At 39.3% G+C, this 15,063-nt stretch overlaps 1 protein-coding gene across 1 annotated transcript in view; it reads right to left on the bottom strand.

Moving 5' to 3' along the window:
- Positions 1-3,633: 3,633 nt before the first annotated feature.
- The window catches only part of pih1d1 (PIH1 domain containing 1), a 33,119-nt gene continuing 21,689 nt past the window's right edge, over positions 3,634-15,063 (bottom strand). Inside the window, exons 10-11 of the mRNA XM_076265220.1 lie at positions 4,228-4,371; positions 3,634-3,732 (exon numbers count right to left, since the gene is read on the bottom strand). Of these exons, the coding sequence (XP_076121335.1) occupies positions 3,700-3,732; positions 4,228-4,371 (177 nt within the window). The 3' untranslated portion in view covers positions 3,634-3,699. The remainder of the gene's footprint in view (positions 3,733-4,227; positions 4,372-15,063) is intronic.

Genomic DNA, 15,063 nt, shown 5'->3' with positions numbered 1-15,063 from the left:
CTCCACAATCAGCACAGCGTTAAAAAAAGCGGGAGAGTGAATCTGAGGGGTGAGGACAAAGGGGTGCACTGGAAACAAGCGACGGCGGGACCGAAATAGCTCATGGGTTTGTTTTTATCTCCACTTCTGTGAATTTGTGTGTCTGAATAACAATTTTTCCACAATCTTGTTAAAACAAGAATGTGTTGGAAATTTAGACTACCAATATATCTGGAGATTGGTAAGTGGGTGTAAGTCACACATCCTGTTTTGAAAATGATTTTTTTTTTTTTTTGTATATTTGTTGGCCAACAATCAAAAGCATCAATGGCAGCATCTAGCAAACTAAACAATCAAAACTGAAGCTAAGGTTTGAGTGATTTCACTGCAGCAGTGTAATACATTCTGGACATTTGGTTTTTTCTTCATTGAACAACATGCCTCACACCTTACCTAAAGTCAACTCCCTCATGCTATTATGCGGTCAGACACATAGGGTGGCTTATGTTGATGGTTGTCTTGGCATGCCAGACTGATGATAACATAACTTTCATAAAACCATTACAGTTATTACACATGTGCGTAGGAAAATGTTTTGATGGTAAGGCTTATGTTTTCACACAAATTTTATTCCCATAAATGTTTAATTTTACTATTATATTATCATCCATACTGGTACAAATAGTATGATCAGCTTTATAGTATGATCTTATTATAACACCATGACCACAAAATGATCATGTCTGTCATCTCTCCGCATAATCCACTGTGGTTGTTTCCCATAAATGTAAATATCTACGATCAAATATTGTACTTGTTGGCGTGTGGCACAGAAGACCCCAGCTGACTCAGGGCAGGGGCAGCTCTGGAGGCACCTGGGCTAAAAATACACCCAGTCGCTCATTCTGCCTCAACCATTCCTATCCTATCCCTATCCTATTTCAGTCCAAACAGGGTAAAAACCATCTGTATTTCTGGTCTGGTATTTTATAATTGTCAATTACTCATCTGATTTGAGGTGAATACTATGAACAGAGCTAATTTGTATGATATTATTCAAATTACAAATAAAGACAGAGGCACCACTTTGAAGTTCTTCTGCTTAAAATGCACTAAAGCAGGTGTACATATATTATAGCGAAGCTGCGAGGCAACCCAATAGTGATTCTATCTTTTCTTCCCTATTATTATTACGCTTCCGCCATTGAAGTCAATGGTAGCCCATAGAACCGTCTGGTAAAAAGTTGTGACATTTGGCACACTAATTGGGCACAGTCCCATGATTCATTTCACCAAGTTTCAAGTCAACACCTTGAGCACTCTAGCGCCACCAACAGGCCAAAGTTGGAAGTGCATTCACGCACATAACTTTTGACCCGTATGCCTGATTTTCAAAAATGAGGTATCGTTGGAATCTTTGGACCAAGCCGAGTACAATGCACTCTATGAAGTCAATTTCCGCCATGATGGATTTTCCGCCATTTTGGATTTCACAGGTCACAAATTTTGTCCGATCGACACCAAACTTCACACACATCATCTACTGACCATGCTTCATTAATGCATAACTTTTTGTCTTCGGAAATATAACCATTCGCCTGTAACAGCCAATCGAAATTTGCGGCGAAGCCGCCAAACAGGAAGTGAGTTCATATTTCAGCAAGCCTTTCATGCATCATAACCAAACGTAGTATATAGACTATGGACCCCATCAGGAGGACGCTCAAAAATTTTGGTGACCTTTGACCTCTAGGGGGCGCTGTAATTAAGAAATATGCTTTTTGGCCTGTAGCTGCTATTGTGCTTAGAATTAAAATGCACTAGTGGTGTCTGGTAATACTAGGCCGACCCAAGCCAACTTGTGATGTCATTGGGGGCCAAGCAGCGAAGCTGCGAGGCAACCCATAGTGATTCTATGTGTTATTATTATAACGAAACACTAATTTGCCATTGAACCATACAGTAAAAAGTTGAAAAATTTGGCACATTGATTCAGTACAGTCATATGTTTAATTGATCAAAGTCTCAAGTCTGCACTTCGAGTGCTCTAGCGCCACCAACGTTTCAAATTTTTTATTACATCTATGCACTTAACGTTTGAACGGTACACCACATTTTGAACATTAAGGTATATTTGGAATCCTTGGATGAGACCGAACTCGACGCAGATGTGAATTGGTGATGTCAACGTAATTGATCAGGCTGCCATATTGGATTTAATCAAAAACACCTAAAAGGCATCAAAGTTGGCAAAGTTTGTCCGATTTTCACGAAACTTGACGCAGATGATCTCCAGACCAAGCTTTTAGGAGCCATATTCAAAACCCGTCGCCCGTCACGACCAATCAAGTTTGGCAGCGAAGCCGCCAAACAGGAAGTGAAGTGATCTCAGCAAGGCTTTCACGTATCAACACCAAACTCAGTATAGGGTCTCAGGACCCAATTAGGAGGAGGCTCAATAAATTTGCTGACTTTTGACCTATAGGTGGCGCTATAATTACCAAAATTACGTTTTAGCCTGTAACGGGTCATGTGTTTGGAATTAAAGCATATTAGTGATATCTGTTAATACCTTGAGAGGTCCTTAGGCCGCCACATGCCAACATGTGACGTCAACATAAATGATCCAACCGCCATATTGGACGTCATCAAAAACACTAAAAAGGCATCAAAGGTCACAAAGTTTGTCCGATTTTCACGAAACTTGACGCAGATGATCTTCAGACCATGACTCATAAATGCATTGCTTTTTGGAGCCATATTGAAAACCCGTTGCCCGTGGTGACCAATCAAGTTTGGCGGCAAAGCCGCCAAACAGGAAGTGAAGTGATATCTCATCAAGGCTTTCGCGTATCAACACCAAACTCAGTACATGGTCTCAGAACCCAATTAGGAAAAAGCTCAATAATTTTGATGACTTTTGACCACTATGTGGCGCTATAATCACAGGAAGTGGGCTCATATTTCAACAATGCTTTCACGTATTGAAACCAAACTTAGTATATGGACTTGGGATCTTATCCTGAGGACACAAAATAAATCTGGTGACCTTCAACCACTAGGGCGGCGCTAGAGTAACACAAGATTAGGTCATATCTCAGCAATGCTTTGACGTATCAAAACCAAACTTGGTTCATGGACTTGGGACCACATCCTGAGGATGCACAATAAATTTTGCGACCTTTGACCCCTAGGGGTGCTATAATTTGCGACACTTTCTCGTATCGACACCAAACTTGGTATGTGGACTTGTGACTACAACCTGAGGACGCACAATACATTTGGTGATGTTTGAGGTATGCGCATGTATATACACGGAGGTTTATCAGTGTATATGTGTGTGGTGGGTTGGATGGGAGGTTAATTGGGTGTGTGTATAATGTAGCAACATTGTGTTGCCATGACAATTCCTGCTCAACTGCTTGGGCCCCACATTGCTGCTTGCAGCTATATTTGTAATTGATTTGGCCGCCATATTGGATTTAATCAAAAACTAAAGCTTAATGCTATATGTCTGATGCAACGGCATTGAGTTACATGGCAAATCTGGACTGCTGAACACTCTGCTTGCCCCCCTCATTGCTGCTTGCAGCTATATTTAGAGAATGATCTGTTAAGAATGAAGGTCAATTCAACAAGTAAAAAAACAGAAAATAACATGGTACAAAAACGAAAACTTTATTAAATAAATATGCTCTTGAACTCTCTGTGGGTTTCTCTTCATCCCACCACTGGCATGGTCACAGTTAAGATCTAGATGAGGGGGGAAAACAAAGGAGAAGTGAGTGCAGCTGTCTGCTCATTCACAGACTGAGCAACCAAGAAACATGAAGACTAAGCCAAAACACAGTGCATAAGCCGAAGCACAGCTGTTTCACTGCTATGGGACATCTATGGGTACACAGCACAACAGTAGGCTAACAACCATAGATTTTAAATAATAGAGTGGTGAGCCAAAAACAAAGGTGGTTTTTAACAGCAGTTAATAGATCGGTATATTTTTTCCAGAAGAGATCAATAAATGGTAAAATAAATGAAAATTATGTTAGATAAGCTTGTTTATCATCACAATGATCCCAAGCATACAGCCAAACAAGGCAAGAAAACGGTGAACAGAGAACAAATCAACATTTTACAGTGTCCCACCCAGAGTGCCAGAGTATATATATATAGATTGGGTTGAATGAGTTAGGAAAAAGCGTCAGCTCTACAGGGCCCCGAAGCTACAATGAAGCTGAGATACATTACCTGTGTGCTGGTGTTGTACTGGGCCACACTGCTCTCCTGGTTAACAAGGTGTGGGAAGAAACAGTCAAGGTGAAAGAGTGAGGGTCGAGCCATCAACACTAGCCTGTCCTCTCCTACATCCAGCACGAGGGAACGTGCTGAAGTCTGCCAGAGAGGAAGAGGATGAGAACAGGGAACAGGAAGAGGGAGAGGAAGAGGATAAGACAAAGAAAGGGTGTGACTGAGGACTAAAAGGGTGACCATAAGGCAGGCGTGGACTCGCAATCAAGATCAAGAGTTAAGGAATTTTCCTGAAGGGCTGCATTCTTCTAAGGGCCGATGTTTGTTCCCTGACAGATATTATTCTACAGATGCAGCGACATGGCTGGTGTACGTGTAACATGCAATAGCACCAACAAGAGACATAACAGCTGCATTAGAACTACAAAGTCTCCAGCCCCGGTGAAGGAAAGCTAGAAAGACACATCAGAAAAAAGGCTGCAGGGAGCAGGTGAAGTGCTGTGCCAGGTGCTGTAAACAAAATAAATTAACTAGCTGCTAAAAACAAAATAAATTAACTAGCTGCTAATGCACAGGCAAGCGCACAAGCATTCTAGGCGAGCATGAGAGCAGCAAGTCTGTCGTAGACAAAGTCTTACCATTATTAATAGGACTAAACAGGGTATTCTTGATGGATGACATATGATTGTTATAACAAGAAACTTGTAATTACGTGATACTGAGCCTTTTTATTTATTTTAGTGTGGCAGCAATACGCTTCCGTACTTCCGTACATGACCGCTAGAACTTTGGGAAATCCCATTCGAGTCAATGGAGCGTTCTACTTGCATTGTGAAGAGCCGTGTAATGACACTAGATAAGTAACAAATGCTGATAATAACATGTTTGTATTAAATAACTGATTAAAAGGAGAAAAGTTGACTAAAACAAAAAGTGAATTCAGAAGACAGAATTGCAGTCCTCTGTCTGTTCAGAATGCGTGCTTAAAAAGCCAAGACCAAACCCATTGGAAAAACATGACACTTCCTGCAGGGTCATAATAGCCAAAATCCTGTTCGGAAATAAATGTCTCCAACAAGACTTTAAAGACTTTGCAAAGCTCCAGACAATGTTCTGCAAGAGTTGTTATCTGATGTTGAACATCTACCGGTACCAAAATAAACAAGAGACAATAGTATCTGACACACAAAAACACAAGGGTGATGTATTTACTGTTTTTACAATAACTAGTGCAGTGCCCGTTCAAACATGCTATTCCTGTAGCCCAATTACATGCCTGCAGGTATGCCTGCTTTAAAAATAGGATAGGGAAAAACATAATTTCAGGTAAGCATTCAATAATGAATAGGCCTACAGATTAGGGCTGGGCGATAAAACGATAGCGATATGTATCGCAATAGACATGTAATCGATATCAATAAAAAAATGCGTTCGATAGAACATTCGATAATTAAAAGCAACACACACCTCCCGCCTTACGTTGTCCATAAATAAATAGGCTAAATATATCTTGCATTGTAGCTAGTATGTGCAACTCTCCCAGAGTAGACGATAGAAGTAGGCCTACCTCAACACAGACTCTCAATGAGTCCTTGCCCTGTGCGCGCGCGCTCTCTCTCTTTCTCTCTCTCTATAGGTGCATCCCTCCTCAGCATGCGCATGTAATCCAAACATTCACAATCGTGCAAGACGACTGAATTGCTATTAAATCCGGTTAGCATCATTAGCACGCTGCACGAATTTGTTCAAAACTGTTGCATTCAAATTGACTGCTAAATTCTAATCAACTCAATCCCGATGCAAATGGAAAAGTATTTTCCAAGACTCAAACGAGCCTGTCCCAAGGAGAAAAAGTATTCATTTGAAACTTAAACACACGTGGGGAAACTGAACAGTCTAACCAGTAGACTTACTATGATAAACTAGCAAATTACTTTGTTTACAATATTTCCAGGCTTCAACCAGTGCTGCTCATTCAGACTTATTTATTTGAGTGTTTTTCATGATTGTGTTGCTATTTCTTTTCCCTGTTTGCTTTGATTGATAACTGAGGTGATTCAAATCAGTGGAAGGTTAAGTTTAAAATAAAAGTGTTTAAATTGAACTTTTTTCCCCTTCTGGTCCTTATCTGAAATAGATTTAAAAAAAATCAATAATTATCGATATCGACCGATATGAAATACTTATATCGTGATACAGTTTTCAGCCATATCGCCCAGCCCTACTACAGATAATATAATAATATAATAAATGTGAAGTGAGCAGACATTTTTTACAAATCAAAATGACATAATCCTAACAGCTGTTTTGAGTCAGGGCTATATGCTTAGCCTATTGAATAACTTGATGATAGAGAAAACAAACCATTTTGTGGAATGATGCATCATATGAAATTTGCAACGGTGTGACTCAAAAACAGTCTCTGGTGGCCTATAAGTGACATCACACTCTGTGTGCCACTCGTTGCTTGTCGCTGGTTATGCTTTGCATGTGTGGCATTCTGAGACGTTCTTTAATTCGGGACCATCATCGCTCGTTTTTCAATTTAGGACCTTGCAGTTGGAACTGTCGTTTGCTTATTCAAAGTCTAAAGACAGTCCAAAGTAGCCTGGGCTATTCATATAAGTGACATCACACTCTGTCTGCCACTCGTTGCTTGTCGCTGGTTATGCTTTGCATGTGTGGCATTCTGAGACATTCTTTAATTCGGGACCATCATCGCTCGTTTTTCAATTTAAGACCAGTTGGAATTGTCGTTTGCTTATTCAAAGTCTAAAGACAGTCCAAAGTAGCCTGGGCTATTCGAAGTGTCCGTTTATTGCACATCATTTTTTACGTCATTTTGAAGAGCCACTGCATACCTGTGTGTGTTGGCGTGTTGTTGCAAAATCCGCGGAGTTCACTTTATTGTTGAGGTCAGACATGTTAAGTTTTTACCTGTGTAACCTACACTTGTCTAGTACCCGACAAGTTTCGGCTACCTTGCCACGTGATGTTGGTATGACGTTGTCTGAGATGTGTTATATGGCGTTTTCCATCCCACCTGATGTGGTGGGATGGTCGTGTCCCCTGGGGTGGTCCGGGTAAGGTCATCGAAAGGTCATCAGAACGAAAAGCAACAAATTCCATCAGTGGATCAAAAAGGCGGTTGAAATCAGGAAGCGGGCAGGTCAAAGACAAAACTGGGTTTTCAAGCCTCCAAAAAATAAAAGTATTCAAGAACTCAGAACTTTTTGTTCTTTCTGGACATTATAGTGTATATTATGTAATTCAAATATTTTCGGAACAAAAAATAGTAGAAAACATACATTTTTACTCTGATTTCTAGAAAACAGCCCCTAAAACGTCATTCAGTGTAATACATTTTAAAATACAAAAAAATCTTGGCAGGCATAAGAAGATTTAGAGAAGGTGTTTGATTTATTAAAGCACTATATGTAAGGACTGCATTGCCATTCCAAAATACTAATTAGTTGTAATTTGAAACCTTTACATTCTGCAAATATTATTTCCACCACCAGGTTTTACCCATTTGTCAGGAATAAGTTTTTGCACCAAAGTGAATTCTGTTTAAAAAACAATATTATTTAGTTTAATTGCATATTTTGAATATATGTGGTAATAAACAAAAGTTATTATTTGCATTTTATTTATTTTTTAGATAAATATATGCATTACACTGAATGACCAAGTTATTACTCTGAATGACGTCTTATCAAAAAGGTATAATGCAATGCCACTATAAGCACAACTATTGTTGTATTGTTGTAATATCATTAGACTAAACTAGACACAATCCTAAGTAAATGATGCAGCAGAAGATATTGTCAAAGAATAATCATTTTTTATTGAACATTTAAAACTTAACAAATAAAGGAACATTTAAAATGAGATGAACATCAAATAAACATTCTTTAATTATTCCAAAAACTTCTCCCAGTCTCCATGGCTAAGCTTGGACTGCCTCATTGTAAGGGGCTCTGGCTCAGACACAACAGCCTTGATGTCCTCTTTGAAATAGAACACTTTGTCTGCTATGTCTGACCAGACAAATGCGTTTTTACCAGCAGCACTCTGGTGCATGCAGTTGACTTCTACCTCCCCTGCAACTACCTGCTAGCCTGAAGGACCAGGCCCAATCTGAAAGATTAAGGGTCTGGCCACGAATAACGTAATGGCCCAACTCGAGGGGCGGCACCAAGCACGCATTTGAAAATCTCACTACACGCAATTGGATAACACTATACGATCAATGTTAACTGACTGATTCCGGACTTCGACCGCAATTGGATAACACTATGTCTGTCATCTGTTTAGCTCGCCTCTGGCCCGCCTATATCAGATACACAGATATGATTGGTCCCCCGCGATGCAAGGGGCAAAAGTTACGTGCATCATTACTCGTTGCCAGAGTCTCTCGCTGAGCAAATGTAGAGGTCCTCTTGGTTCTGTATGTCGCCTCCCTTCTTCACATGCTTGGAAGGCATCTAGAAAAAGCAATAAAAAGTGATTTTAAAGTTTAAAAACATTTCATTATTAATCATTTTAAACACATGTTTTATTAAAATGTAAATTACAGATACTATTAGGGTAATATGTTACATTAACTTAATCATAAAATGTGCATTATAATAATAATAGCAATAATAATGATAATCATATATTTTATTACAAATATGATTATTAATGCATTACTACAGTATAATTACTGTATTAATACATTATTATTACTGTCTCACTACATTATTATTACTCATTATATTAATGCCACTGCTTTACACTGAATGACATATCCATTACACTGAATGATATAGCCATTACACTGAATGACATAGCCATTACACTGAATGACATTTTAATAATTAATCATATTTTACAGGCAAACAGTTAGCCACCTATATCAAACAATGACCTTGATCTACAAAGTTTATAACAGTTATTTACTAAATACACTTGTTTAGATGAATATCTAACAATAAAAGTGTTTCCTGGCATTACACTGAATGACATGTGGATTTGTATATTAAGTTACCACAACATAAAAAGGTGAAAATATCAAATATATAAGAGAGCTAAACTCACCTTACTGTGTCACCTCAGGGGTCTCCAGGGGTCCTTTGATGATGTCACAGATTGTCACATGACAATCAGTTTCTGATATGATTTTAATATGGCTTTTTGATGTCATTACACTGAATGACCACTAATGAACTGACTATTTGGGACAAAAGTCCCCTAATGATTTCAATATCAAAACATAACAATAACGCAATATCCTTTTAGTATCTCAATCCCAACACTCATAAAAATGTGCCAAGGTAATTAAAATGTAATTTTGTATGTTATTTTTTATATTATTTAAAGATATAAAAGTCAAATTGAAATCCGGACCATTACACTGAATGACAATTTTGCACTTTGTGACATTATTTCATATATATTTGTGCACTTTTTTTTCATTACATCATAGTGAAATAATAAAGTAGATATAGAAGTTTCACTTTATATGCTATTTATGTATTTAATCATCTTTTTTGTTAATTTAATGTATCCGGACCCCAAAAAAGGCTCGTCACGTCTTTGACCCGGGCCCCAAAGATTGTAAACCGGGATGAAGGAGCCTACCAACTATCCCACACCTGGGACACAGTCCTGCATGGCCGCCCCCGGCTATAATAAAAACCACCAGACAGCAGCTAAGGGTCTGTAAATAATTTTCTTCCCATAAAAACTCTCGATGTTGCAATGTGTTTACTTCCTTTTTTGAGCAATCTGAGTTTCTGGTTGAAACGGTGTAGGCTAGTTAATGATAAAAAAAGCTGACCAGATATCGCGGAAATGAACTAACTGTAAGCTGTCATCAGTCCACCCTAAGTGACTGCATACTGTAAAACTTCAAATAATAGCCGATTCCCAAATAGATGCCTGTCTCTTTTAAATGCCTGGCGTGGCTACAGGTTTAGGTTAAAGGCCGGTCTCCAATAGAGGCCTGGTCTGTTTTTTAGTTTTGGGTTGTATTTAATCTTCTAAAACCCGTAAGATTGTCTGTTTAAAGCCCAATTCACACCAAAGATTCACAATTACACAAAACCGTTGCAGAAAGGAGTTGCAGCGGTGTGAATTAGATGTTGCACGTCATTGCAAGCCGTCGCAAAGCATTCACCATGTCTAGTCACAGTTGCAAGGTTTTAGAATGTTGCGTCAAGTTGCTGGTTAATAGAATGTTGCAGCTCATCTCGTCGCAAATCTTTGGTGTAATTTGGGCTTAAGTATGGTGCAGACTGCGCAGGCTAACATTATGATTAGATGGCATTAAAAGACTGCAGTGGGGAAAAGCTAGAGTTCCAAATTGTATAACTTTTTTCAATATGAACTAGGCTATGCCTATTTGTCCGATTTCCTCATCGTTCAATTCATCCCTTGTGTTTAAAATTTGCGGATAGGCCGTAAGCTTGTTTTTATGCTGGCAACAAAACAAAAGGGTTCGCGAACAATATTCTTTATTCGAAATGCGTACCGCCATGGCGATAAAGAGAAAGAAGTAGGCTATGATTTGAAATGTAAGCTGACCGTTGTCAAATTTGGCAAATAAAATACGGGAGAAACATATGGTTCATGCTCTCTCATGCTGTTTCATTCATGCTGAAAAGGAAGGAGAATGAAACATTACGTACGTTCCACTTTTGCATAAATAATTCCTGAACGGGTTTGGTCAGGGCTGATAATGCAACTGTATTTGACAAAGGACCGATATAGGCTCAGTTGCTAGTGCCAAAATATGAGCTTTTAGTGTGATACGATCTCTTTGTAAATTACGTGTGATTAAAACACGTTTCATCTGTTCTGGCTATCCCCGCTATTTGGATCTTACTGTATCTCACTCAATGAACAACATCTTAACACTAAATGAATGGTGATCCGTAATTGTCATCAGATAGCATAGTCATATAGGTAGACATTCAGTGTGTTTAAAATAATTAATTCGATAATATCTTCCATCTTTTGTATAAAGGGAATTAAAGGCCTGTCTCTAATACTAGCCGACTAACCAACGTGATAGCAGCTTCAAACAAGCGTTCCTCTTCAGCAGCCATCGTTGATATTTTAAAGCAACACCAAAGAGTTTTTTGTACCTTAAAATAATGTTTCCAAAATTGTTTCAGTGGTTCATCAACTCGTTATAGGGTGAACAGCACTTCTGCATTCACTTCGCGGCCCTCTATCGGCTATAACCGCACAATGTAAGTTTGCCAGATCGGGTAGCGGATCTGTAGTTCAATGGAATGAGACATAAGAAACTACAAATTTGACTTGCACGACGTCGCAATACATCGTACTTTCATAAAATCATGCAACATATAGCCCACCTTGTCTGTGGACATTGTTATTTGCAAAGCCGGTGCTGGATAAACAAATTGGTGCGTGCAGAGAAAAAGTTCTTTGGTGTTGCTTTAAAAAAAACAATAGGGTGCTCTATCGTTGTGTAAAGTCTGCCTCAACGGTTGTGACTGGTGCCTGGATTTAGGAAAATTGGAAATGGGGTTGAATGGGCTCTTGGCCAGACGGACTTGCAGAGCAAATCTCAAATTTGCCGGGTGTTCGTCAGGGTTTTCCCAGGCTAATAGGTTTGCATATGAAGGAAGAACTTATCGTGTTTACATTTCATGGTAGCTTGGTCATGCACCGAACTCTCGCTGTTCAACAAAGCCAAGGTAAAAACAGTTTTCCATTTTGTGTCATCTTTAAAGGTCCCATATTATACTTCTTTTCCAACAAGTCAAAATAGGCCTATGGGTTGCACAAAACATGTCCCTGAAGCTGTTTACGCAAAATTTCTCTCAGATTACACATTATCATCAGCTTCATTCTCGCCAGTTTCAGTCCCTTTCAGAATAAGCTGTGTCTGGGGCCTGCAAATGCAAATGAGCTGTTGGTGGCCATACCCCACTCTGAAACTGATTCCATGTTTATATCAACGGGCGGCATGGTCGACAGCCAGAGTTGGTAGGCTCCTTCATCCCTGTTTACAGTCTTTGGGGCCCGCTTCCTGATTTCAACCGCCTTTTTGATCTTTGCTTTCCGTTCTGATGACCTTGGCTGCATCCCAGTAACCTGACTCTCGCCAGATGAATTTCGTTCCGCCTAGCTCCACTCATCCATCTGGGATCGATCCATAGGATTGGTGCTTCAGAAGGCTGGGCCTTACTAAAAAATCCTTGCATAAGATAAGCCACTTGTCCGTCATCTATTGATGTGCTACTTCAACCACTCGCATCGAAGCCAACCCGTGACGCTGAGAACAGTCTCACAGTTGCTTCTACGCTACGTCACATCTATGAAACTCCCGCCCTGCGTCCTGATTGGCTCTACCATACAATCTCGTTTTGAGCTACGTACAGACGCATTTGATAGACATTCGTAGCACCCAATAAACGGCTCTGGGCATTCGTAAACCACATCTCTAATATGAGAAAAATAATGTGTAGTTCCCAGACCCCATCTCAATGAGATGAGGTCTGGCGTTAGCCAAGCTAGTAGTTTCATTGCTTCTAGGCATAATTCTATGGCAGATGGCTTGTCATACCTTCAAATGTTAAAATGGCTGCACACACAATAGCAAGTAGCCAAATCAATGTTTTCTATGCTTTCAAGTTTATCCAGTGCAGATGGCTTGCCATAGGGCCTATCTTTAAATGTTAAAAACAAAAGGTCATGGACAACGCAACTGCAAGTAGTCTTATCTATGGAGTCAAGTGAAAGTTTTCAAGTTTATCCAATGTGTTCTCAAATGCTTCAATAAATTGTATGTCTTACCCCTTAAAACGCAATCATTTTTTAACATGTTAATTATGCCGGTGTTGAAGTATTTAGATTAGATTCCGTAGCCTCTTTGACAGCCCGGGCATGAGCTTCAAATTCACTGTGATGCTATATGGGCCTCATGCATATGAAAGATTAATGTCATTATGTAATTTGGATGGTATCAGAACATACTGTGAAACAAAGTTTCAAATTTTTCAAAACATTTCAAATAGATGCCAGTTCGCACATTAGCAAGTTTTTGTGCAAACTAGGCTGTTGGTGTTGTGTCAAAGGCTTTTGCTTCTGTGTAGTTATTTGCTAGATTTCGACAAGAGCTTGTGATACTGCTTTAAAGTAGGCTACTTAGCAATGACATGGGCTCACACAAGCTTGCAAACACGGTCCACTATGTGGTGTACCCCTCTGCTTTAGGCTTATATCTTGAAGTGTTTATGTTAGCTAACTGTATAGAATGTGGTGGTATAAAAGCAAGATGTTACAGATGACGCATGACATGCATGATACCTCAAATATTTTTTAAATAATAATATTAATAATAAAAAACGCCAGAGATTTAAGGGACATCGAAATGAGGCACCGAAATCCACATTGTTATTCAATGTTGTTACTAGCGTCTCCCTTGGTGCCAGTTACATATTGGAACCAGGTTTCGGTGCCCAACCCTAACTGTGACATTACAATAGGGGAGACAACTGAATGGCTCACAGAAGCGCATGATTATATCTCTCAACTAACCGCAACTAACCCACAAAAACTCAATGCACGGGTTTGTTTTGCACTTGGAGTGTGTTTAGAAGCATCAGAGACCCAAATGGAAGTGGGTCATTCCATATCAAATCAATCAGGGCCCACGCACTTAGGTCTCAAAAAATTCTGAAAAGATTCTGAAGAAGAGATCAATATGTTTTATATAGAGTTACCACAGTGCCACCGGTGGTTGTATAGAGTAACCTGTGGTAACTTTACAAAACATATTGATCTCAATGGTGCATTTTGCCCATGTTCAGGGTGGAAAGTAGCCTGGTAAACCAGACCCTGGAATCTTTCAGATTAAGGGTCTGGCCACGAGTAATGAAAATGGCCCAATTCGAGGGGCGGCACCAAGCATGCATTTGAAACTCTTACTGCACGCAGTTGGATAACGCTACGACCAATCACAACAATTCACGGTGTGACGTATCCAGTTCTTGCAAAGGAACGATTTGAGGGCGATTTTCTGCTCCTCTTTTAGTTGAAAAGCCAAATCTAAATCCTTTATTGTAGCGGCCAAAGCCGTTTCAAACAACTGGTGTTCATCGGTAGCTATCTTGCAATGTTTTCTAGATGATTCCTGACGTCGCAGCACCGTCGTCATCAGTGCAGCTCGCCTTTGGGTCATTCCGTGTAAAATCACCCAATTTCAGCGCAATTTGGCAGGTGACCCTCTCCGAAAAAATCTGAAAAAAATGTGTTTGTAGACCAAATCCATGCATAGATCTTAAATAGTATATCTGTATAACTAATCGTTGCAAAACTACAGCCCTTTGAAACTTCAAGTCATTTTAAGCATTGTGGTGAACAATCCTTTTTGTTCAACTTCCAGCATTATTGGCTCTTTTGGTATTTCACACACATTAGTGAAACTATGTGAATAGAAGTACATTTTCCTGTTGAATTAAAAAAATCCAATCGGATCAGACGTATCTTGTATACTTTCCCCTCTGCAAAGCTCTGAAAATGGCTATAAATTCATAATGTGAAAAGACATCATCACCTTTGAGGGCTTCTTATTCAAAAAGTATGTGACACAAATTCATCCGATTTTTTTCCTACACATATATGTATTATAAGGTCCTGTCCATGCATTAACTTTGGTTGTTATCATTTTCATATTTTCAGAGCATTTTTTTAAAATTGGGCTTGATTTTCAAAAAGCCTGTTTTCATCTTCTCATTTCACCACGTGGACACTTAACAGGATTTTTTTTAATTTTACCATATATCATTCTGTATGTGAGGATCATCTGCCCAAAAT

The sequence above is a fragment of the Alosa pseudoharengus genome, unplaced genomic scaffold, assembly GCF_046254945.1.
Source record: "Alosa pseudoharengus isolate Yale_2024_CS ecotype anadromous, Long Island Sound unplaced genomic scaffold, YU_APseudo_1.1 YU_APseudo_1.1_scf_4, whole genome shotgun sequence".
NCBI classification, from domain to species: Eukaryota; Metazoa; Chordata; class Actinopteri; order Clupeiformes; family Clupeidae; genus Alosa; species Alosa pseudoharengus.
The sequence above is the reverse complement of the archived record's forward strand: the minus strand, read 5'-3'. Positions and strand labels throughout refer to the sequence as shown.